Consider the following 23534-nt stretch of genomic DNA (forward strand, 5'->3'; position numbering starts at 1 on the left):
TTGGCTCGGCTGTCAGTCTGGTGGGCGCTGTAAACCAGCACATTAGAAATTGATTGTGCTTTTACGCAACAGCTCTCATTACGCCCGGGAGCTAAATGAGCTGTGCATGCACGACACAGGGCAGTTCATTTTGTTGGGTTTTTCTTTTTTTTTTTTTTTTTTTTTTTTTTTTTTTAGCCTTCACTGGATTGATAGAGCAATTACAGGGAGATGGAAAGAGCTGGTGTGATGAGAGTTACAGCTCCCCGGGTGAAATGCTGTGGACGGGAAACAGTATACAAGGTGCATATTGGAGGGAATGTTGCACGTTAATCATCATTATGAAAATGAAACCTGGCTGTAAATATAGCAGCGAGAGGAGACCTGGTTTGACCTGTGGTGGATATTTGTGCACAGGGTTTGTTGTGTTTAATACGAACCTTGACATCTGACCAATGTTGTTCCACAGCTTAAATAGCTGATCTTAATTGAGCTTTATACTTTTCATTTGCACTTAGTTTGCTGCAGTGGCATTTTTGGTCAATACTGAGCTTAGCCACTGATGAGCTCCATTCTGTAATCAACATCAGGCTAATGAAAACAATATAAGAGTATATTATGTAGCATATTTTGTTTTCTTGAAAGACATGCAAGAGCTTGCTAATTTATTATTTATTTAGAGAGGTGTGGACTGAGCTGAGTATTGACTTAAGATGGGATTTTTGTATTAAGAGTGCATTAGATTTAGCTAAGTGCACCTGATGAACTGGCAACTGGTGTTTTCACATAATTTAAAGCTGCATCAATATTTTTTTTATAGCAACAAAAGATCAAATGACCACTTGTACATGTCACTGTACTTATCACAGTGACAAAGCTACAAAGAATTTTTACTCTACTCCATTTCCTCCAACTCTGAGGAGCATCTTTCAGCTTGTTGTTTTGGTTTCCTGGCCCGCAACTTCGCTGTTTTGGTTCAGTAGTCAGCTCCTTTAATTAAAGGTGCAATATGTAAGAATTTTAGTTGAGCATCTAAAAGAAAATAACTCCAATAATCAGCAGAAGCTGAAGAAATAACAGTTTTGACGTTATGATGTCTATAGATACCTACTGAAGATAGTATGCTAACCACTAGCCTGTGCTAGCAGTGCAAACACCAACACATCCTTGGTAATCTGAGCTCCCAGTCCGGACTGCTAGATGCACAGCTAACTAGCTGATGGTAGCCACAGTTAGCAGCATTTAGTGGTTATTCTGTTGATATGCTGCCTCCAATTTGTTTTGAGTATGAATTCGACAGGACGTCAATTCTTACACATGGCACCTTCAAGTAACCGTACACTACTTACCCACCACCAAACAGTGGACCGACAAAGTTAGCATTTAGCAGCTAAAGAGCCAGGTATTTCCCTCAGGAGAGGGTGGAAAACCAAAACGGAGCTAGAAGGAGATGGAACGAGTCATCTGGTCAATGAAATGAATGTGATTGTTGTTCCTTAGTTGCTGGATATGAACTGTTTGCTAACATATTCACCTTTAAAACGGGATAACGGCAGCTTTTACGTTAAAACTAGCTTTGAAAGCTAAATACCACGAGTAGCCTATAAATAAGATATATGTCATCTTAAAAAAACATTTCTTAGAGGTAGAAATTAACTTGATTGGCTCTGTTCACAGATAAAAGTAAAGGTTGAATTAAGGTTTAATTCAGAGAATTAGCTGACATTATTTATCACTCTGGGAAACAGCAGGAGTTATATTATTATTATAAACCAAACATTTTGACTTGTCACAGAGAGCCAATCACAGGTGCTGCTGATAACACTGACAGTGCCCTGGTAAGGCATGACAGTGAGCCAATCAGCTGTTTTATTATTTACATCTGTGCTTTTGCTTTTCTTTTTTTTTTTTACTGTGACCTGTCAAAATGTCCTCTGCAAAAAACAGCAAACAACCCATCATGTGGTTCTTCATTGGTTCTCTGGCTCCCTTTATAAACCCAGCCAATGAGATCATTTCTGCATATGTGCAAACAGGTCGACTCAAATACAGGGAGTCTGCGCCTTCATCCCCCTCGACCTTCATGCCTCTTTTTAGCCATCTCTCTGATGCCCCCCTCTCCTTCCTCCTTCTCCCTCCTTTGCAGCTGGGTAATCATCTATCATCAGGGAGGAGGTCAGATCTGCTGACTCAGAGCAAAGGATGTGGATGAGGGGGAGGAAGGAGGCAGGGATGAGAGGGGAGGGGGAGGAGGGAGAGGAGTTTTCCTCGGCTGCTGCTGAGGAAGAGCTGCAGTAGTTTGCAGCCGGAATACTCATGAGCAGCTGAGGCTGCTACACATTGTCCTCTCCCTCTCCCTCCCTCCCTCCCTCCCTCCTGTGTCTCCCTACAGTATTACACAGACACAAGTAACAGGGCCAGAAGTCCTGACTGGTGTGTTCTGTGTGTGTGTGTGTGTGTGTGTGTGTGTGTGTGTGTGTGTGTGTGTGTGTGTGTGTGTGTGTGTGTGCCCCGGCCTGGGATGACCTCAGCCCCTGCAGCTGTCAGAGTCCATTGGATCAGGGCTCCTCTGCAAACTGAAACTTAGTAATCCAGGTGTTATGCGGCCCGGTTGAACCCAGGTAAGCGTGCAGGGTCGCTGCTGATCCCCGGCCGGCTGTGCTGAGCCATGCCGACGCCTTTGGGGATCCCAAATAGTGACGGGAGCATGATGGTTGTTGTCAGCAAGTTGGCGCATTGCGAATTTACTGCTGCCACGTCCTGACCAGACCATCACACACACACACACACACACACACACAGCCACAGCCCTCTCTCTGGTGTCGGACAGGACGCATGAGCAGCATCCCGCCAGCTCCATTTATTGCCATAACAACATGCACTGCCACAATAAGGCTCGGTTTAAGGGTAATCAGACAGCACAGTCAGGGAGTCAACAAGAGGAGAAGAACATTTTAACGCATTAAATTGTAAGTGGAGGAGTGGAAACCCAGAAAATGGACCGACAGCGCAGCAATTAAGGGCGTTTAGACAATTGCAGGTGGCAGCAGGTCCGCGGTCAAGTCACACAAACGTAACATGCGTAATACAGGAAATGGGGGGTTTTGCCTTCAAAATAAAGGCACAACAGAAATTAGAAATTACAACTTGGTTTACAAATGTTTGAATTTGATAATAGCAGATACCCTGTATGTGATACTGTTAGATTAAACAATACAAATAGAAGTTTTTGGATTAGAGTCAAGAGTCAAGTTTGACTCATCTGTTATCACAACAACAGATCTCTCTCTCAAAATCATATTAAACCACTAAACAATTAGAGCCATTACAAACAGCCTACTTAAAACTCTGTAAACTATTACAAACTAATGTCACAGATCTTGATTCTGTTCTGATTTTATTTTTCATTTTTACATTTTTTTTAACAGTGTTCCTGTTTGTTATTTTACTTGTTATATCTAAAAAAAAATAATATACACTTTATACACCTTACATAGTAATTGATCCTACTTTCAGGGTTTTCACATTGATTTGACTGTTTTTCCTGTTTTATTTTGTGTTTTTATTAAGTTGAAAATGTATATAAAGTTCTGTGCATACTGTGCATGATAATAGTGACGATGATGATGATGATGATGATGATGATGATTTTATAGTACTGGTAATAGTAGTAGTACATACTTAATTGTTAATGCCACACCATATCTAATTTCCTCCCATTGCTTCATTATGCGAATCAACATGCTTTTATTGTGAAAGCCCCGACGAGAAGCGCTCTTATCTCCGCGTGGCGTTGACAGCTGCTGTCCAGACGGCCGGAGGGGAGGAGGGGAGGAGGGGGAGGCGGGAGCGAGAGAAGAAGAGGAGGAGGGAGGCGGCAGGGACACGGTAACCTGCAGGAGGACTCGCATGGTCCTGCAGCAGCGGAGCGCACACCACCGGGACTCTCCAAACCTCTCACTCCCAGCTCAGCCTCATTTTTCTTTCTTCTTTTTTTTTTTTTTTTACAGAAAAATACTCCCTTTTTTATTTTCTTTTTCTTCTCCCCCACTCCGCATCCTTCCTCCTCCCGCAGCCCAGTGTCGGTCGGACTTGGGCCGGTAAAGCAGCGCCATGGCTCGGGAGAACGGAGACACCGGCAGAGGAGAGACGTGGAAGAAACAAGTCGACGACATCAAGAAGATTTTTGATTTTAAAGAAGTCCTCGGCACGTGAGTACACGGAGCTTCACCTAACTTCACCTCAGATACCTCTGTGATGTTACAATAACACTCCGGTGGGGTTCAGTGTACATGTGGGGCTCCATACTGACACTTTACTCCTTTACACACTTAACTCACAATATTACAGTCGTTGAATTATATTAACAGAGACTGAAACTCTGAAACATTACTTTGAAGTAACTATTTGAGCTATTTATCCATTACTTTTAGCTTTTTCCTCCATGTATCCATTAGTGTTACTTAGCTATTTCATCATTTATCCATATTAGCTGTCAACTGATAAACGTACTTTTAGCCATTTGTCTTTGCTTTGTTTTCACACACTCAAACGCAACACGATGTGTTCAGGTGCGACTCAATATGTGGATATGTATTTTTTCAGTTTTAAATCGAATGACGATGATGATTATTGTTATTATTATTAATATTATAGTAATTAATGTTTTTCAGAATTAGTTGAGCTAATTTCCACGTACCATCTGGGAACTTTGGCTAAGTCTACCCTCTGAATTATGGTATCATTACATCAGGTGTACCTGTTTTGTAATGTTCTTAAATGAACTGCCATTAGAGCTCTTTACACAACACTAATCCTTGTTGTGGCTTGAATCCTCTCATTAAATTATGAACTATGAAATTCCTTTCATATTTATACAAAATGACATCAGCTTGCCAACAAACTGCATGCAGTTGTATTCATGTTATGTTCAGTATCCCATAATTAATTTATATCAGGTTCATATTGACCCTCTGAGCATTTCTTTTGATTTCTCCCGTCTCCTCTAGTGTCACTGTGGTTTTAATGTAGTCTCTTCCGCTCCATGTGGTGTTTATAAAGGGACTCGTACAATGACTTGGGATGACTGTTGTGAGCCTATATGATTATGAGCTTATAATGATTCAGTGCTTCATCTGTTTTGGCACATTCTTTAATATTCCTTGAGGGGATTTTCTTTTGTCGATGACAGCGAGGCTCTAACAGACCACAGGAATTTCAGCCTCCCTGCAGCAGTAACGGTGTCACTGTTACACACTAGCTGGAATTTTACATTCTCTTTCCCACAGGTCATAAAGGAGATTTTAATCTCCAGATCCATGTTAGGAAATGTCTTCTCTTCCTCTTCTTCTTTCTTGTTCCATCTTCAATCTCCTCATTCAAACTGCAGCAGAATACAAGTCGACGCCCCCCTGAATCTCTCACAGTCAGTCCCTGTCTGCCCCCCTCTGGTTTCCCCCCCTGCTATGAGGAATGAGCCGCATGTATTTGGACGGCAGCCTGGAGGGGGACACACGGGGCGGATGCAGATTGGGATTAACTGAGCAGGGATAAGGAAAACTTCCCTCTGAGTAGGAAGTTCAGTCATGTTGTGTAATGACTGAATGAGGATGGACGACGAACTACAGTAGCTCGGGGTTTGTTCCTCCAAACACAACTCAAATTTGGACCGGATGTGTAACACGCACACACACACACACACACACTTAGGATGCAGAAGGGTACAGGACTCAATGATCCGAGTCGGCCATGTTGTAGGCACACATTAACCAGAGCTGCTGACGGATCTTTGAACCTGACGCATCAGCAGAAAAGAGGAAGGGGTGATAGTGTGGGAGACGGGGAAAGCGATTTGCAGGATGAAGGAGAAGAGGAAGAAGAGGAAGAGGAGAGATGTAGCAGTGACTCAGTCAGAAACAGATGAGGGTTTTTTTTATCAGTGAACAGAACAGGGATGAAAGCAGCAGCCTGGAACCAAACAAAAATGTGTTGTTGCCAGCAGGGTGAAGAAGTCAGTTTCACCAGCAGTGGTGTTGCTTTTAGGTGCAGGAGCACACGTGGGAACACCAAAGCTTAAGATTGATGTGAGTGTTACTGCAGTGTTGAATGTTTCTGCATCAGCGTTTCTGAGCTGCATCTGCACTGACAGGATGTGATGTCACAGATGTGACACTGACCCATCATATTTTGTCTCCTTGTACTGGGTCACCCTGACATACACTGGCTCATGTGTGTTATTGTGCTTGTGTGTTACACACCTTTTCCGTTGTGGCCCTTTCTTAGTGTGTGACATACTATTTTTTCTCCCCTAATGCTGGATTAATGTTGCCAGTATTAGCTTATGCTGGCAAGTGTGTGTGTGTGTGTGTGTGTGTGTGTGTGTGTTTGAATGCAGGCATGTACATGAGGCTCTCATCGGTGTCTTATTACCCTCCCCTGGTGTGTATTCTGTGTGCGTCCCTGTTGCTCACTGTTCAATAATTCAATACCAACAGGCGTGTGTGTTCTTTGTGTGTGTGCATGTGTGTGCGTGTCAGGTAGGACACATCTCCCAGCAGGAGGGATCACAGTGAGAACAAGTGCAAAAGACAGACAAAAAAGATGAAGAAGAGGAAGACGGCAGAACCAGGATGGGTGCAAACTAGGGCTGCAACTAACAAATATTTTATGATATTTCTATAACATGTCAGAAAAGGTGGTAAAATGCTCATCACAATTCCCCTGATCCCAAAGTGATCCCTCTAAATTGTTTCTTTGTCCAACCAACAGTCCAAAACCCAAAGACTCTTCGGTTATAATCATAAATGACAAAGAAAAGCATCAGATACTTTTTTACATTTGAGAAGCTGCAACCAGCAAATGTTTGACGTTTTTGCTTTAAAAAATGACTGAATCAATTAATCAATTTTCAAAAAAGATGGCAGTCAATTTTCTTTCGGTCAACTAATCGATCAATCACCTCATTGTTCCAGCTCCAATGTGTACTTTTGTCATTGTGAGCACATTGCAGCTCACTGCCACTCAGCACAGCGTTTGCCAAAGTTTGGATTAGCCTAATGTTTTTAGACTGCGGGTTGAGGCTAGAGGTCAGGGACTAAATGGACACACTGGAGCGTCTTTCCAAGTGGCTCTGCAGTAAGATCCAAGTGTGTGTGTGTGTGTGAGTGAGTGAGATAGAGACACAAAGTAAAGTGGTGGCCGTGATGGCGATGCATTGTGGGAATGTCACTGTGCCATCTAGGGCACTCTGCCCTTAATTGATGCTCTACTTCCCTGCTGCTGGCACTGTTCTCTCCACTGTTTCTGGGACTGCAGAACCCCCCCCCTCCTCTCTCTTTATGTCTCTCTATATCTTCCTCTTTATGTCTGCAGCTCTGTCATACATCTCACTGTATGCCTCTGTGTTCATCTCCAACAAGCTTTCCCTTTTTTGCACAGCACAGACGAGGACACGATGCAGAGTTGAAGTTTCTATTCTTTTATTACCGTTATAAATAACATCTCATAAATAGAACAAAAGAGGATTGTTTTCTGTGTGACAACTTCATCAGCGGACTGCTGGCCCTCGTTTCTAACAGTGTGTGTGCCTAGATGTCTAGTACTGTTAGATGCACGTGTGTGTGTGTGTGTTTCTAAATTTGTTCACGCACACAGATTTGACCACGCTGGAGTGAAATGTGAATACTCACAGTATGTCGGCAGGCTTATCCTCTGTTCATCTGTCCATCTGTTCCTTCCTCTTCACTTTTTCTGCCAGTTTGTCTTCTGTCGAGTCCTTCCCTCAGCCTGCCGAACTGTGTTGTTGTTTGTTGTTGCTGTAATGAACCAGTTATTGTTGTTGATGGCTTTGGTAATGTCATCAGCCATTATGCTGATGCACCTGAAATGATCTGCGTTGTTTGTTCCCGTGATGTTTTTGCTGATGATGTTGGCATACTGCTGATGTGATGTTCATGTTGGTTGAGGTTAGCCTTGTTGCTATTCTTTGATAGGATGCTGCTGTTGACTTTGTTACGGCAGATGAAGATAAATGTATTGATAACGGTACTCATGTTTTTGTTGTTGGAAAATTATGATTTAATACAATGGATCCTTTTGACAAAGTGACCTTAACTCAGGGTCGACTTGCTCAGTTGTCACGACTCAGCAAACTCATTACATACTAAATACATCTTTTGATTCCATGACAAAAAGATAAGAAACAAAAAGGCACACAAAATAGTACATAGACAGTGCACAAAGAAGCAAGATGTCTCACTCCTGAGCAACTTCTGTTATCAGCTTCGGAATAAACGATGTGTCTTATTCAGAATTTTATTGATAAAAACCTTTTAAAACAAGGTTTAACATCATCTGGATGTAGTCTGATGAAGCATATGATCTACTGCTTTCTATTGTTCCCTGTTTTTCCAGAGAAGGGAAATGAAACAGAAAGGCAGAATTGTCTCCTAGCAATGTGAAAGTCAAACGTTTAGCAAGTTTACCCACATTTAAAAAACCTGCAAATGCACTCTAATTTTGGAGCTATGCATCGTGATGAACTCATCAAACTGTGACGTACATGGCAAAATCGTCAAAACAAAGTCTGATGTGGAGATATCAGATGATCAGATAAGCGACCATTTTAGCTTTATTATCTAAACCAGTTTATTTAGAGGTGAAACTGAAAGTGAACACACCCGAAATTATGTCATTTAACTTTTGTTTACTCTTCTTTAAATACTGTCCACAATACCAATATGAATTACAGCCCAAAAAAAGCCTGAATGATCCTTTAATGGTTTTGTTGTTGTCATTGATGACTCTGTTAGTGATGCCGTTGTTATTGACATCAATGCTGACGTTGGTACTTTTGTCTGTCTTCTAGTTTTAGAGGGGCTGAGGGTTTCAACACAGATTGACACTGAATATGCTCATCTCTGTTTGGCATCTCAGCGCTACTAAAATTTGAGCTACAGTCATGTCACACAAACCGCCCACACACACCACAGGCACACACACACACACACACACACACACACTGAGCAGGACATTTAAAAGCAGCAGAGGGGTAAAGTCTCTTTTTTTGCCTTTGTACACGTAGCAAATAAAACGCTTGCATTTGCCAGCTGTCAGGACTCTCCTCATCACCAAATGCATTTAATGTGAAATTATGTGAGTGTGTGTGTGTGTGTGTGTGTGTGTGTGTGTGTGTGTGTGCGGAGGGGGAGTGCACCATCCGTCTCTCTACACAGATTGACACGTGTCCAGACCTGAGTATTAATGATCATAAACTTTAGTCCATTATCGGATCAGCGCGCTATTTTAAGCTTCTCTGCGACCACATCCAGCTTATAATGGCCCCGTGCTGAAGGCCTGTTGTCTGTGTGCTGTTGTTACACACATGGCTCCGTCATCCGACAGCTGCATGCATGCTTGTGTGTTGCTGTTCATGTATGTAAACACAGCCACGTGTTCAACATTCAGACAGTCATTCAGACATTAAATGCAAATGACGGAGTGAAGTGTCACTATCTGTGCAGAAGAAAATCATTCTCTGAGGCATTTTTGAAGACATGCACTGCCAAAAAGTTGACATTTAAACCACTTTTTGTCTTGTAACTTTCACTTTCTCACTTTATTACAGTAGCATTTACTTCATGCTGCATCATTTGCTTTACATAAGAAAGTCAGATTTTTCTGAAGCTTGGCATTACGCAAAAACACTTCACACTTGCAATTTTTGTCAGGGGCAACGTGCCCTGATATCCCGCTGTGACTCAGTTTTTATCAGTCATGGAAGCAAGTCTTACTGCTGTTTCCTCATGATCTATTAAATGACATTTCAAGATGAACAGATGAACATGGGGATGTTAAACCAAGCACACACACACACCTACAAAAGACATGACGTACATAAACTTATCAGGGACACAATATGAATGCAGGTGCTGTGGGGCAGCTGAGGAAACAGGACACTTGATGGTAATGCTCTTGAGTGGAGGATTTGGTTTCAGGCCTGTTGTGCAATCCTAAAGGGTCTCAACAACAACATCTGCTGTTTGAGGGGGAAATCAGGGCCACAGCCTGCTGGGAGACAAATGTTGCTTGTTATGATGAAGTTAGCGTTTGGGAGGCTGACCATATTTTGGTGATCAAGGACGACAGGCTGCTGGGGGTCAGCAGAGTTGTGTGATCACTGATGTTTACCGTTTCCCCGCAGGATATTGGCCTCTGAAAACATCATTAGAAGTCAACAGAAGACATTATGTGGTCATTTGGGCTTAAATACATTTGTTACAGCTCTCTGCTCTCAGCAGAGAGAAACCACAGTGTGTATGAGTAAGTGCTTTGGTCATCTAACATGTTTGAATCAGACAAGAAAAAGAGTAAGATGTATGTGTTCCTGGGGTCCTGGGGTATCATTTACTGTGAGTTTAATGCAACTGTCATCAGATTCTTATTCAGATGTTGTCAAATCTTGATTGGTGCAAGACAAAACAACACAACCGAAATCTTTGATGTGAACAGCAACCTTGGTAGGCAATTGTGTGTTCATGCAGCAGCCAGTTACTCATAGTGAGAATCTGAAGCAGAAATGATATTTTCAGGACCTTTAATATGTTGTTAATCCTTCTTTAAAATCTTGTTAAGTTTTTTCATTAGTTGCTTTTGAGAAATACAATTGCCAGGAAATCTGAGGATTCCCCCTGAGGTCATGTCCTCTTTATTGTTTCTGGGAAGTGAAGAGATTTGGTACCTTCCTGCGAGTATGGACAATGCTTAGAAACTGTATTCAGACCATCATGTATTATAACCTTAGTATAATGATAAAAAAACGGTTGAATTAATACATAAAAATGGATGTTTTATAATAATTTTTTTTTCAACTTTGTTGAGTTGTGTTATGCTGTTGGAAATTACACTCCTCAGTATTTCTTAAATCCCAGCTATAGTCCTGATTAACCACACATTCTTTGAAAACAGATTTGTATATTTGGGGAAAAAAAAAATTAAATAAAAATAGTGAGAGACGAGCTTGTTGAACCAGCTGCGTGAACCTGGAGGTTTAAGAGAAAGTATCCTCTCCTCTGAGCATTAATGCCGGTGGTCAGATGTGAAATGTGACTGTGAAGCAGAATGCCGCTGAAATAGAGCAGACCCTGTTTCCCGAATAAATCAAGATTAAATCTGCCAGTGTGTGTTGTGGTTACCCTCAGGGAAATGCTTTCAGACTGCGTTGTGTGTTGGAATTACGATGCTTGTAGTTTTACTTCAAGCTTCCCTACGTTACCTGTATATCCTGTTAGAACCAATAAATACAGCGGCACTCAGTCGGCAAACCATAACAGTGATTAGCCTAAGTGTGAAGCAATGTAACACATCTGGGTTTCAGGTCGATGCTTAATACAATTCCAGATTTCCTGTTATTCATTTCATCAGTTAAACACACTGACATACAGTCACTTCTTAATCCTGTTCAACATATAAAAAGTACCCAAAGACACACATAGACAAAGCTAAGTTAAACAAGGCGCACAGAAAGGGGGAAGACATTTATTTATATGAAAGTGTTTCACATTGTAATTTTAATATTTATTTGAAAGAAAGCCTAACAGTTAGCAGTTGTCAGGTTTTTGTGCAGAGCACAGCTTCTACCTGAACAGAGAGGCAAGTCAGACAGCAGCTTAGCATATTTCCCTTGAGGCTCCGCTGCTTCTGACAGTGGCAGCGCAAAATATAACAAAATACCAGAGCAGAGGAGAAGGAGGAGGAAGAAGAGATAACACAGTCGAAAAGAGGAATTTTAATGAAAAGCAATGAGGGTGGGGAGTAGAAGCATATATAAGCCTAAGGGGACGGCCTCGGGGCGTGCTAGGGGTGTCCTGTTCCAATGCTAAAGGATGAATGTGTTGGAATTGATTTTTCAATCAGCCCTTCCTTTTCCTTCCACCATCTGCCGTCACCAGAAACTCAGGGAGCTTCTGCTCTGCTCTTCCTGGTATGTGCTTTAATTTGATTTCACAATCTTTTTATTAAGATTTTGCATATAAACAAAGAACAAGAAACAAATATTCGCAGAATTGGGGTAGGAGTCATTGCCTTGCAGCATACATTGAGTGTATATCAGCGCAAAGTCATGTGTTGGCAGTAGCAATGATAACGGTAATACAGCAAAACAACACTCTCCTCCCCATCCCCACCATCCTGCCCGCCCCATTCTAGGAGGTTTAAAACTGGTGTACAGCACATCATTATGAATGCAAAAGTAAGAGGTAAATGTAGAAAAGATTGCCATTCATATTTAGTCAGGAGTTGGTCTTCATGTAAAGGGATGAAAAAGAGTTTGTACCATATTATGTTGTTTGAGTGTTATGAAAGTATGTCAGAAAGGGTTGCCAGGTTTTATAGAACCTCGTCTGTGACCCCTTGGTTGAGAAATACAGTATTTCTCCTTGTATGTGCTTTAAAAGTTCCCTCCAAGTACTGGCACAGTAATATTGATTTAATGGTGGCAGTGTTAGGCTCACCTGAGGAACGACCGCCCAGTTCAGACTGTTCAGAATCCGGGATGAATCATCAGCCAGACCGTCTCAGTCTGGGTCTGTCTCCACCTCTCTCTCTCTGTTAGGCTTTTTCCATTGCAGGAACATTAAGATCTGAGCTTTCCTCTCTTTCTTTCTTTCTGCTCGTCTCCTGTTGAGATGGCAGCAAGCGAGAGAACAGGCTGCACGGCTGAGATTGATTTTCAGAGCGAGACGAGGAAACTTTGCAAAAAGAGATAAATTCAACGCAGTCCGGTGATGTAGCAGTGAATGAAAATGTGGGATATCACCATAATGCAATCTTTCAGCAGAACTCAGTAATGTTTCCAGGAAACCTTATATCAGTTTGATTTTCTTCACTGTGGTGAATGTGAAGTTTCCCTGGTAGATTTGATTCAGACTGCAGGCTTGTGATCAGAAAACAGGCATGTAGGTACATGTTTGTTTGTATGTGTGTTTTCTGAGATACAAGTGCATCATCTCTGGGTGTTCTGTAGATATTCACTATGTAGCTGTAGAGTTAATATGTATATGATATTTGCTCCTGAACCACTCTCTGTCCTAGAACAAACAAAATCAGTGCCAAACCTGATACAAAATGATCAGTTTTATTCCACAATATTACCAGAAGTCCAGCCATTCAGCGATATTTTTTTCTCTTGTCTGTGTGGAAAGCATCCTGTCGCACAAATTGAGATGGAAATAGCTCAATTCAGGCCATCTGTGTTTTGTTGTTGTGATGAAATATCAGAATTATCTTGTTCGGTGAGCCTATTTCCCCTCAACCTGCTCTGTGTGCTTCAATTAAGTGATATCAAACCTTTACACAAAATGTAAAAGTAGTAAGAGAAATGGTTGCATTCAACTGGATTAACATGTATTTTAGCATCAGTAAAGAAAACCAACACTCCATGTGTTGTGCCTTGACATTAATGCTAATCTGATCTTATTACAATGTGTCATGGTGCACACTTCCAGATAACAGTATCTTCAAGTAATTTAATCAAATTACTAACAAATATTATTATTTTCAACAATCCCAGCGCTCCCGAGTGCACAGACAGCACCCTTCTGCCCGAAAAAATGCTATGTGGACACAGACCCTTATACAATTAGCGTCAGCTGAAGGTGGTCAAGGCTCAGTTGGCAGCTCGTTGGCATTCATGGCCTCAGCAAAACAAGTTTAAATTGTCCCGCCTTGACGTGAGATCTGTGTAATGTAGTTGTTGATTGTGAGAGATGGATGAGACAGCTTTATTTCAGTAGTTATTTTTATCAAATTGTTTCGACTTTGTTTCATTTGCTAATAACTCACCTGCTTCTTGTCTTCATTTAACATCTTGTTCACCACAATAACCTCTCTGGGACTTTGTCCTACAGCAGTCAAATTGCAGATATAGTTATAGTGTGACAACATGCACCCAAATATTATTTGGCAGGCACGCAGCAGGTTGCCGTGGTAACAGCTAGCTGTTGCCCATCAGATTGTGAATGATCGCTGCCGTTAATGGAAGCAGCGCCACAGCAGCTCCACTGCTGGCCAGCACACACTCTGTCTTCTGGACAGGTAATTTAGGGCAGACTGCACACACGCAAATACACACATACACACACGTACACACACTCAAAGAAAGAGAGAGAGGCAGACACATGCATAAACACACATACATGAGCTAAGTCACAAAAACTTAACCCAATGACACACTAAGTACCCCCCCCCCCCCCCCACACACACACACACACACACAGAGGAGCATAGCATATCAATGCTAACCCATTTTTTGCTTAAAACATACCAGAATTAACTCACAACAATGCTGTAAAATGACACACACTGTCTGCTCTGTGCTAGGCATTACACTTCACAAGAGTGACACACAAACACACACACACACACACACTCATCTGCACCTTGGAGGCTTTTGCTGTATTATAGCAGACCTACTTTCACTGAGTCCCACTACTGTACTTAGATCAGTGTGTGTATGTGTGTGTGGCTGTTTATCTGGTGCAGGTTGGCCCAGTTACACTCAAGTCGTCCTTGAGCAGAATACAATGCTACACACACACCATCACACACATACACACACACACACACACACACACACACACACACACACACACAAGCAAAGACAAACACAAGTGTTGAAGTCCCAAAGTTTTAAAATGTCTCCGACTTAACTGTAACGAGCTTTAGGAAGAGAGAGAGAGAGAGAGAGAGAGAGAACGAGAGGTTGCATTTCAGTTAGTGAAATCATTTGTATGCAAAAACTGCATTACCGTTTGGTCACACCCAGCTGTGTGCGTTGATGTGCATGTGAGAGAAAATGACGCATGCGTCATCCGTCTACTCAGAGCAGCCCTGTTATGTAGCAGTACTGTCTAGCTTTCACTCATTTGTCTGAAAGCCACCTGAGCTCCACACACACACACACACATAGCAGTGCATTTCATCATTTAATTTGTACACTGATGCCATGACATCATTGTGACATAACAGTGAGTCATTCGCATTTTGTCTGTAGTTGGGAAAACCATCTGTACCTCACATGCAGTGTTTCGGATGATGCTATTTGGATTACCCTGATAGGTCAAAAGAGGTTATACTGTGTCTCACATTCAGGAGTAAATACGCATCAGGGCTCATAGTCCAGATCAGATCTCTGGCTCTATTCCGGGGGAAAACCTTTTATCACATGTCATTTCCCTCTCTGTCCCATGTTTCCTGTCTGACTCTCAACTGTCCTTATCAACATAGGCAACACAAGTAAAATCATGTTCAGATGAATGGACATATGATTAAAGGTACTGATGGATCCTCTCGCTTTACACAAAGCAACATCTAGAAGTCTCAGTCCTCTGAGAAACATACACACAAAAAAATTCTGTATGCTAGAAATGAAGCTACAGCGAGGAGATGGTTAGCTTAGCTTAGCATCAAGACTGAAAAAGGGCAGGAACATCTAGCACGTCTCTCTCCAAAGGTTCCCTTCAGTTTACATCAACACCTTTAAAACTCACCAATAAACATGTTATATCTTGTTTGTTTAAGTCGCACTAATAAACCAGTGTAGAAAACAACTTATTGCGCCTTTATGTGCCGGACTATTTCTAGGCCGGGTGCCGTGACCACAAGACCCCATAAAACAGTTCAGGCATATTATCTTTTTTGGTACAAAAACCATCTAATTGACTGAAAAACCTAACCTGTTTTCTTTATTGCATGTAAATGTCCTGAATAAGTCAGACACTGCTGGGTAGATTTTGATGAAACTCTCCACACTGCATTTTTTCACCGACTAATCAATTGGGAGAAACTGCCTGAACTGACTCATGGCATCTGCATCATTCATATTTTTGGTCACATGACACAGCTTCACGTCGATGCTAATATTCACATATAACTCATGTGGCTGACACTCTCACCCACAGGTGTTCATAATAAGCAGGCTTGCTCTGCTGTTTATGGGTACCTGTCATTCTCCATAGTCTCAAGGCCAGCCGCGCCCTGAGCAACCTTCCGCTACTGTTTACACACCTCATTTGGTATGTTTGTGTATCTTTAACTGCGCTTTTCTGACGTTAGCAGTGATTAAATGAATTTGTAATCTATTGAATGGAACCAAGATAAAGCTGACTGAATAACTGTTATGCTGAGCCAGAGTCGTGTTAACACCTGTTCTCTTGTGTGCCAACCTAACCCTGGGTGTGACGGCGGTATATGTGGTTAGGTTTGTATGTCTGAAAGAGAGCTGCAGTGGAAGTGATTGCATAGTTTCATTAGAGGGAAAAACAAGTTCGAGCATGTGTGTGTATCTGTGTGTTAGTCCTTCAGTCACTGCACAACTCCATCATCTTTGAATATTTGTAATAGGTCTGTTTACACTGATACAACCAGTACAATAGAGGCAGTTATATCATACATCTGTAAAGCTAATATGTAGGTCTCCAGCATGGAGCGAGATCTGCTTGTTAATTACTAATTTCCATGCCTAACAACCAGACTGGAGACAAAGAGCTTCATCTACAGCTTGTTATGGTGAAGCTGGAGAGCCCTTCAGTAACACTCTCTATCATGTTCTCAATGAACAGTCTGTGAAGGTTTTTTAAGGTGATATCACTCCGTTCAGCCAAGGATCCCACTCAAGGACTAACAAGTGAAATGAATAATATTGATCATCTCGTTGCAGTTAGAGCCCGTCCGATGCATAAATAGTTTACTGTTCCAGTGCACCAATGTAATTTTGGACAATAAAGTTTATTATTAAACTGTAAAAAAGCCTGCATCCATTATGTATGTAGCTTTGTCACAAGTCTTTGAGAAGCACATTTAAGGGATCTTTGCTTTGTTTCTTTCTCTACATTAGCCAACAGAGGAGCCAGAGGTAGTTGATATGTTGCCTCTAAACCAGACTCCTCTCTCTTAAAGGAAATGAAAATATGATGAAAGGTCTACATCTTAGGCAAATACAGTGATGTTTACCCACAGCATGTGATACATGGAAACAAAATCCCCAGCAACCCAACAGGTAATATAGAGTGGCAGTACATCTGTGGCATCTCAAGTACAATATAGGCCCAGTAAATATGAAGTGTTAACTCATAAATAAATATGGCCGTGCATGACTACATTACCAAATATTGGAGTAACAGATTAGTAACTGTAATTTATATGCTGAATTTTAATAATAAAACCCTAAATCAATGGTGAACTGTAACTAATTTACAGTAGTTCCATACGTGTGACCTCTCCTCATGGCTGGATGTCATGAAAGAGTCTATCTTCCTTCTGCTGACAAATCCATTTTACTGTTCTCATCACTCCCTCCACACCAGATATAAGAGAGAAGGACCTCCAACATGGCCTTCGACATGTTTGATAGTGACTTTCTATCTCCAGCCTTTGAAAAAAGACAAAAAGAGTGAGGAAATTATATTTCAATCTGTCTGTCTTTCTACCATTTCCTGCCACCCCCCACTTCTCTCTCTGTGTCCCTCTGTATGCCTCCCTCAGCATGGTTCTTGTTAGCTGACTGTGTGCTTGTGTTGCTGTCACTGCAGTCAGCCTTGTACCTTTTAGACCTAGCTGATGCTATTGTACATCATCCATCGTGTGTGTGTGTGTGTGTGTGTGTGTGTGTGTGTGTGTGTGTGTGTGTGTGTGTGAGCGGTGAGGGGAATCTCCAAGGTCACAGGAGACAAAATGCAGAGTCAGTTACTGCTCTGTCAACAAAACAGCTTCTTAGGCGTAGCAGTGTATTGAAGTAACGGTGTGCTGTTTTGATTTGAGGCCATTGTTAATCATCAGATTTGCATAAAGAAATGAAAATGTGTGTGAATACACCAAATATCAGCCAAGGAAAAGCCAAAGTCACGTTCTGTTTACAGTCTTCTCACAAAACCCAATATTAATCGATCCTACCCTTCACACTGTGACGCCTCCCACCTATATTCTTTCTGCCAGCATAACAACTATAGCTGTGCTGGAGTAAATGTTTCTGCTTATCTACAAAAATATGAAAACATAACGTTGCACATTTGTGACATTACAACATGAAACAGCCAAAAAAGAGAGCAGTTTTCTGTGTGGTTCGGTCCAGAGTGAGTCAAGACATTGAGCATCCCGTTATGAGCACCTCTTCCAGCTAATTCCCCCAGCTTCAGTCAACTTTTGATTTTTAGGGACCATAACCAGAGCACCAGTGATAGTGAACTGTTATGTATTTGTGGTTAAGTTAATCTTTAAACCTAACCTGACGAGCCACATGGTTTCGTTTGAAAAAGGGCAGGCACTTTTAAAAGACGCTTGGCAGATTATTGGACGAACCATCTGTCTACCACTGTCCATCATGGGCTAACTTCAGCCAACAGCAGGGGAGCGCTACCAGCAGAGCCTGTTGGTGAATCAAAGTCTTGCTGGAGCCAGTCGTGAGAAGAGTGAAAACGTCTTTTCTTCAGTACTATTCTTTCCTGTTTTTATAATGACCACATATCTTTCTTCTCAGTCAAGCTACAACTGATGCTATAGCAGCATCTACGCTAACCTGTCTACACTTACAAATATAAACTCCCAAATTTTGACTTTCAGATTGATCATACGCAGTCATGCACACGTGTTCAAAAGCATGCGTGACCATGAGCATAAAACACACACATGCAGTCTCTGGATCTCACACACAACATTGGATTGCCCAGAGTCCTCGCACGTCCTTGCAAACGGGCTGAAGCTGTTTCCATGGGGATTAATGTAAACAGAAGGGACATCCCAGTAGTGGTCAGGGCTGTTGCCATGGCAAATCCATACCTCATAGGCTGCGTTTAGTGTGTGACTGTGCGTGCATGTGTCCATGTCTGTTTGATGTGAACACACAAAGGGGACAAGAAGCATCATCTTTCTTTCCTGTGTAGTCGCTCCCTTTTTCCACTGAATTACACACACACACACACACACACACACACACACACACGCACACATCTCACTCAAATACTGTTTCTCTCGTCTCAGGGAAATTCATTCCACCAGGCTTTGTGGTATCAACCTTAGACAAACAATTTTGCCAGGGTAGCTCAGATTAATTAGGATAAGCAAGTAAATGAACCAAATCCGTTTCGTCAAAAACATTTCCAAATAACAAATACTGAACATCAGCGGAAAGACAAAACACAGACGCTGCCAGAGAAGGTAAATATATAATATAATATAATGTTAAGCAGTAACAGAACACTAACTGTGAAAAAATAGATACACTGGTGCCTGCTGCCTTAAAGATATGATATGTAACATTCCTGCAATAAAATTAAAAAAAGACTAGATGTTTGTTGTACAGTATATTCTGTTGACTTGTGTACTTCTATCTCAGAGAAATCCCTAATGGTATGCAAGGTAACATTGCGTTTCATTTGGTTGCCTGTTGCTCTAACTTTCAGGAGTCAGAGAGTGAGGACATTTGTCGGTGAGCGTGACTAAATTAACATGAATAAAACCACGAACATTTCTTCCTGAGTCATGTAGGTAGATTTTCACCAGTAGTGGTGGATCCCACACAACTTGCATCTTATCTCATGTCATGTTTTGATTGAGAGTATGAAATTACATACTGTGTGTTTAAACATGGATTAAATTCCCAAACGGAGGCATGCACAAACAGCTGCAGACAGCACAGATGCATAGTACTTCTCTTTATACTACTTAAAGGGGCACATTGTAGTTTTGGAGAAGAAACTCAGAATTTTAATATTTACAATATTAATGAGGTAATAATACAAACTCAGAAACTTTATTTTTCCTTAACTGAATAAACAAGCTGTTCTCAGAGGATAATAAGGTTGCCAGAACACTGTTTGAAGCTAGAAAGGTGGCAGGGTCCACCACATATAAACAAAGTAAAACAGTATGAAATTGTGCTTTCCTTTAAGATCAGTTTGTTTAATCAGTTTATTCAGTCATGAAAACAAAGAGAGTTTGTTTATTTAGTTCGTTCAGTCATTCGTAGAGATGTATTCCCTAGTTTGATGTAGTGTAGTGGCCATGCAAGTCCACACAGTCGATGTGTTGAAGTTAAGGCGGGTAATGAAATTTACATCACGGGGAAGTATAATTTCAGCTTAATACATTATTTAAGGCCATTCCCATCAGCCTCAGTTTTACTTGCAATTGTTACCAAACTAACATGCAAAAGTAATGTTGAACATGGCAAACATTATACAGGCTAATAATGAGCATGGTAGCATTTAGTCATTGTAAGCATTTTGCTTTGCTGACATTAGAGTAGAGCTCAAAGCAATTCACTGACTAAATAGAGCCTCATAGAGTCCCTAGCATGGCTCTGCTTCAGAAGTGTTTTTGTGCCTGACCCAGCATCGGCATCTTTTCTGTGGAAAAGTACAACCCCTCTATCTGATAAGTTACAGCTTATGCCCAGATCACAGTGTTTACAGTTTATTTTGTCTGCAAATTGGAGACATCCAGTGTCCAGATAAACATCAGGTTTTTTCTTTGAATCTCTATGTGGTTTCCGCTGAAATACAGTCTTGAATTATTATCTGTATCTCAGTTCTTGGGTATGAGGTCTTTGTCGACATCAATCCGGTGCAGTGATTCATCTCTTTTGAATTCTTATTGACAGTGGTATCAGATAGTGTCCTCACGTGATCTCGCCCTGCATGCATTGGTTCATGTTTCTCTGTTAATGTTTAATTTTGTCCTACAGAGCTCTGCATGCATGTGCCATCTGTTGTGGAATTGCTGGTGGAGTGGAGCCCATTATATCGCACCCATATGGACAATGTGTTGGATTACAATGTCTTGAGCTTTTAGTCCAAATTCTGGTTGATGTGGCTGTTTTGTCTTAATTGCATTGAAGACTGTTCAGGCATTTTACTGTCAGTGCTCTCTCTCTCTTTCTCGCTCTCTTCATCTTCCTCTGTCGGAGCCTCAGTGAGAATATAGACTATAATTGGCACTTAATTGCTGCCGTGGCAACAGTGCTATTTAAGCCTACGCACCCTGCAACAAAGGCATATAGTGCACGTGCACGCACACACTCGCAATAAAAAGAGATAGGAAGACATACGAGCAAGGAGGCTCTGAGCGCTCTTTCCCTAATGTCACCTCAAGTGTGTGTGTGTTTTTTTTTTTAAATATGGACTTAAGATCATGAGGTTTGGCTGAAAACTGTGTGTACTTGCGCCTCTGTGTGTGACAACAGTTTTCCGCTCCATTGCGTTTTCACAGCAGCAGTAATAAAATCCTTACCCATCACGCCTTGCCTCCCGTTGCCATAGTGATTCAAATCAGCAGTTTTCCACCTGTGGGTCAGAAAGCTACAACAGGTCCTGAGATCATTTTTGAGAGGCCGTGAGAAGATGAAACCGAAAAACTGACCAGTTAAGTTACATTGTGTGACTGTTCAACACTTTTTAACAACTTGGGTTTTAGTTTTTGTAGTGCTGGCCATGCAAAAAATTCTGATAATATTGTGTTTACCAAAATAATTGCAGACTAATTGCTTGGAACATGGCGACATTACTAGAAATCCAGTGGGACAACAAACAGGAGCGGTAAGACCACCATATCTGTGTTGACAGATAGGGTACCACTTTAAAACTGTAAGTGAGCACAGCTGTGATGTTGATAACTAGGTGCAGAGAGAGTTTGTTTAAAACATGCATGATCATGGAACTGTTATTGTAGTCGTTTGTTCGTTTCCAGAGTGTTTTTGCCCGTTTTGCTTCAGTTTTTATCAGAAAAGATGTTCGATTGATTTTTTTTTTGATTCAGTGTTCAGTATTGGCAGAGACATGGTATCGTCAGAGGTATCAGGGGAGAAAAGGTTGAATCGTGCATTCCTTCCTTTCGGTCTCTTAAATCCTTCTTTGGCACACTGTGAATCAGTTTCACACACCATTAATGTTCTGCACCATCGTCTTCTAGTGATTAATTGAATCTAACATGCTTCTGATGATTGAAATATTCAAACCCAAGATGAATAAGGGATGAAAATATTCACATTTATATTTCCACCTTGTAATATTAGTGGGCTATATTATCCTTTGTTAATGTTGTTATGGCAACTTGCCGTCAGTGAATCCCCACCTTCCTGTTGGTGCACCTTCCTGCCGCTGTACGAAGAGACTTCTCCACACTTTCACATTCTTAGTGTGCAACAACAAGCTTAGGTTCATAGCTAGCAACTCTGCACATGCCACCAAAAAGCAATACTGAGATTACTGAAAATGTGAGTTTCATGGAAATGTGAGCTTCTTGAGATACAGGACGGAATCTTCAACTGAAAGGGAGTCACAAAAGGTCATTGTTGTAAAAAAAAAAAAAAAAAATGTTATTCATGTGATCATAAAACCCTGTTTGTCTTGAAAAGTCAGCTTTCAGTGTCAAATAAACGGTTGGGTCCTGGTTCAGTGGGCTGAATGTGGCTCCAACACTCAGTCTGCTGGGTAATGGAAGATGCTTCAGATGAAATGTTTCTGTCTGAGAGCCAAATGGCTTGTGCCCAAAACTGAAGCAGGAGGTCTTTTTCTACCAAACGACACCGCCTACCTGACATCTACATTTCATCTCTCTGTCTCTCTCTCTTTGTCTTTGTCAGTGTTGCTCTCTCCTCTTAATCTGCCGCACACAAACCCTCCAATCATTTCACTGCTATTCTTTCTTTCCGTCTTTCCATTTCCCTTGTATCTTTTTCTCATTTACATCCCATCAACTATCTCCCTGTGCGGGGGGAGGCCTATCCGGCCTATCTTTTCATTGGCATCGAGACAGTGACACGCAATCCAAGCAGATTACTTTGTATTCAAAGCACATGAAAATAACGGTGTGTGTGTTAATGTGTGTGCATGGTCCGCTCTGTGATGACGATAGTTTGGTGCTGGATAATTGTCCTTGTCCATGCTCTGTCATTATCAGGCCTTCTGCTGTGTGTGTGTGTGTGTGTGTGTGTGTGTGTGAGACGTGTGTGTGTGTGTGTGTAAATCCATTCAGAGTCAACCACTTCTGCTTTGATTAAACCTCTAATTATTGATCGGGCAGGAGCAGACCTACCGAGCTGACAATATCCCTTTCTGTGTGTGTGTGTGTGTGTGTGTGTGTGTGTGTGTGTGTGTGTCACAATGAAAAGAACAGGGATGGAAACCTTTGGAAAGATGGGAGGGTGTTTCTAGTTAAGCTTAATCTCGTGAGAGGCGTGTTAACATTTTGCACTTAATGAATTAATACAATTACTGTGCGCCATTAATGCCATTTCACAGCTTCAATTTAAGTCAACTGCTCTGTACCAGAGCACTTTGTGAGCCAACAGGAGAGCATTAATGGACTTGTGTTGTCGAGGATACGTGTGTCCATCATCTACTCTTACTTAATGACCATGTGTATGTCGGTTGGTTAATACAGGTGTGAAATCATGCTAATTCAACAAAAGTTGAGCCATTTTTCTCTGCATTATTAGGCTACTTTTATATATCAGCTGGAAATTTACACTTTTGTCAATAAATCAGCCTGATATTGTCTTGCCCAAA

General features: G+C 41.5%; 1 protein-coding gene across 1 annotated transcript in view; it reads left to right on the forward strand.

The window, feature by feature from the left end:
* Positions 1–4077: 4077 nt before the first annotated feature.
* The window catches only part of camk1da (calcium/calmodulin-dependent protein kinase 1Da), a 55824-nt gene continuing 36367 nt past the window's right edge, over positions 4078–23534 (forward strand). Inside the window, exon 1 of the mRNA XM_073480838.1 lies at positions 4078–4190. Within this exon, the coding sequence (XP_073336939.1) occupies positions 4093–4190 (98 nt within the window). The 5' untranslated portion in view covers positions 4078–4092. The remainder of the gene's footprint in view (positions 4191–23534) is intronic.

The sequence above is a fragment of the Pagrus major genome, chromosome 14, assembly GCF_040436345.1.
Source record: "Pagrus major chromosome 14, Pma_NU_1.0".
Classification (NCBI taxonomy): domain Eukaryota; kingdom Metazoa; phylum Chordata; class Actinopteri; order Spariformes; family Sparidae; genus Pagrus; species Pagrus major.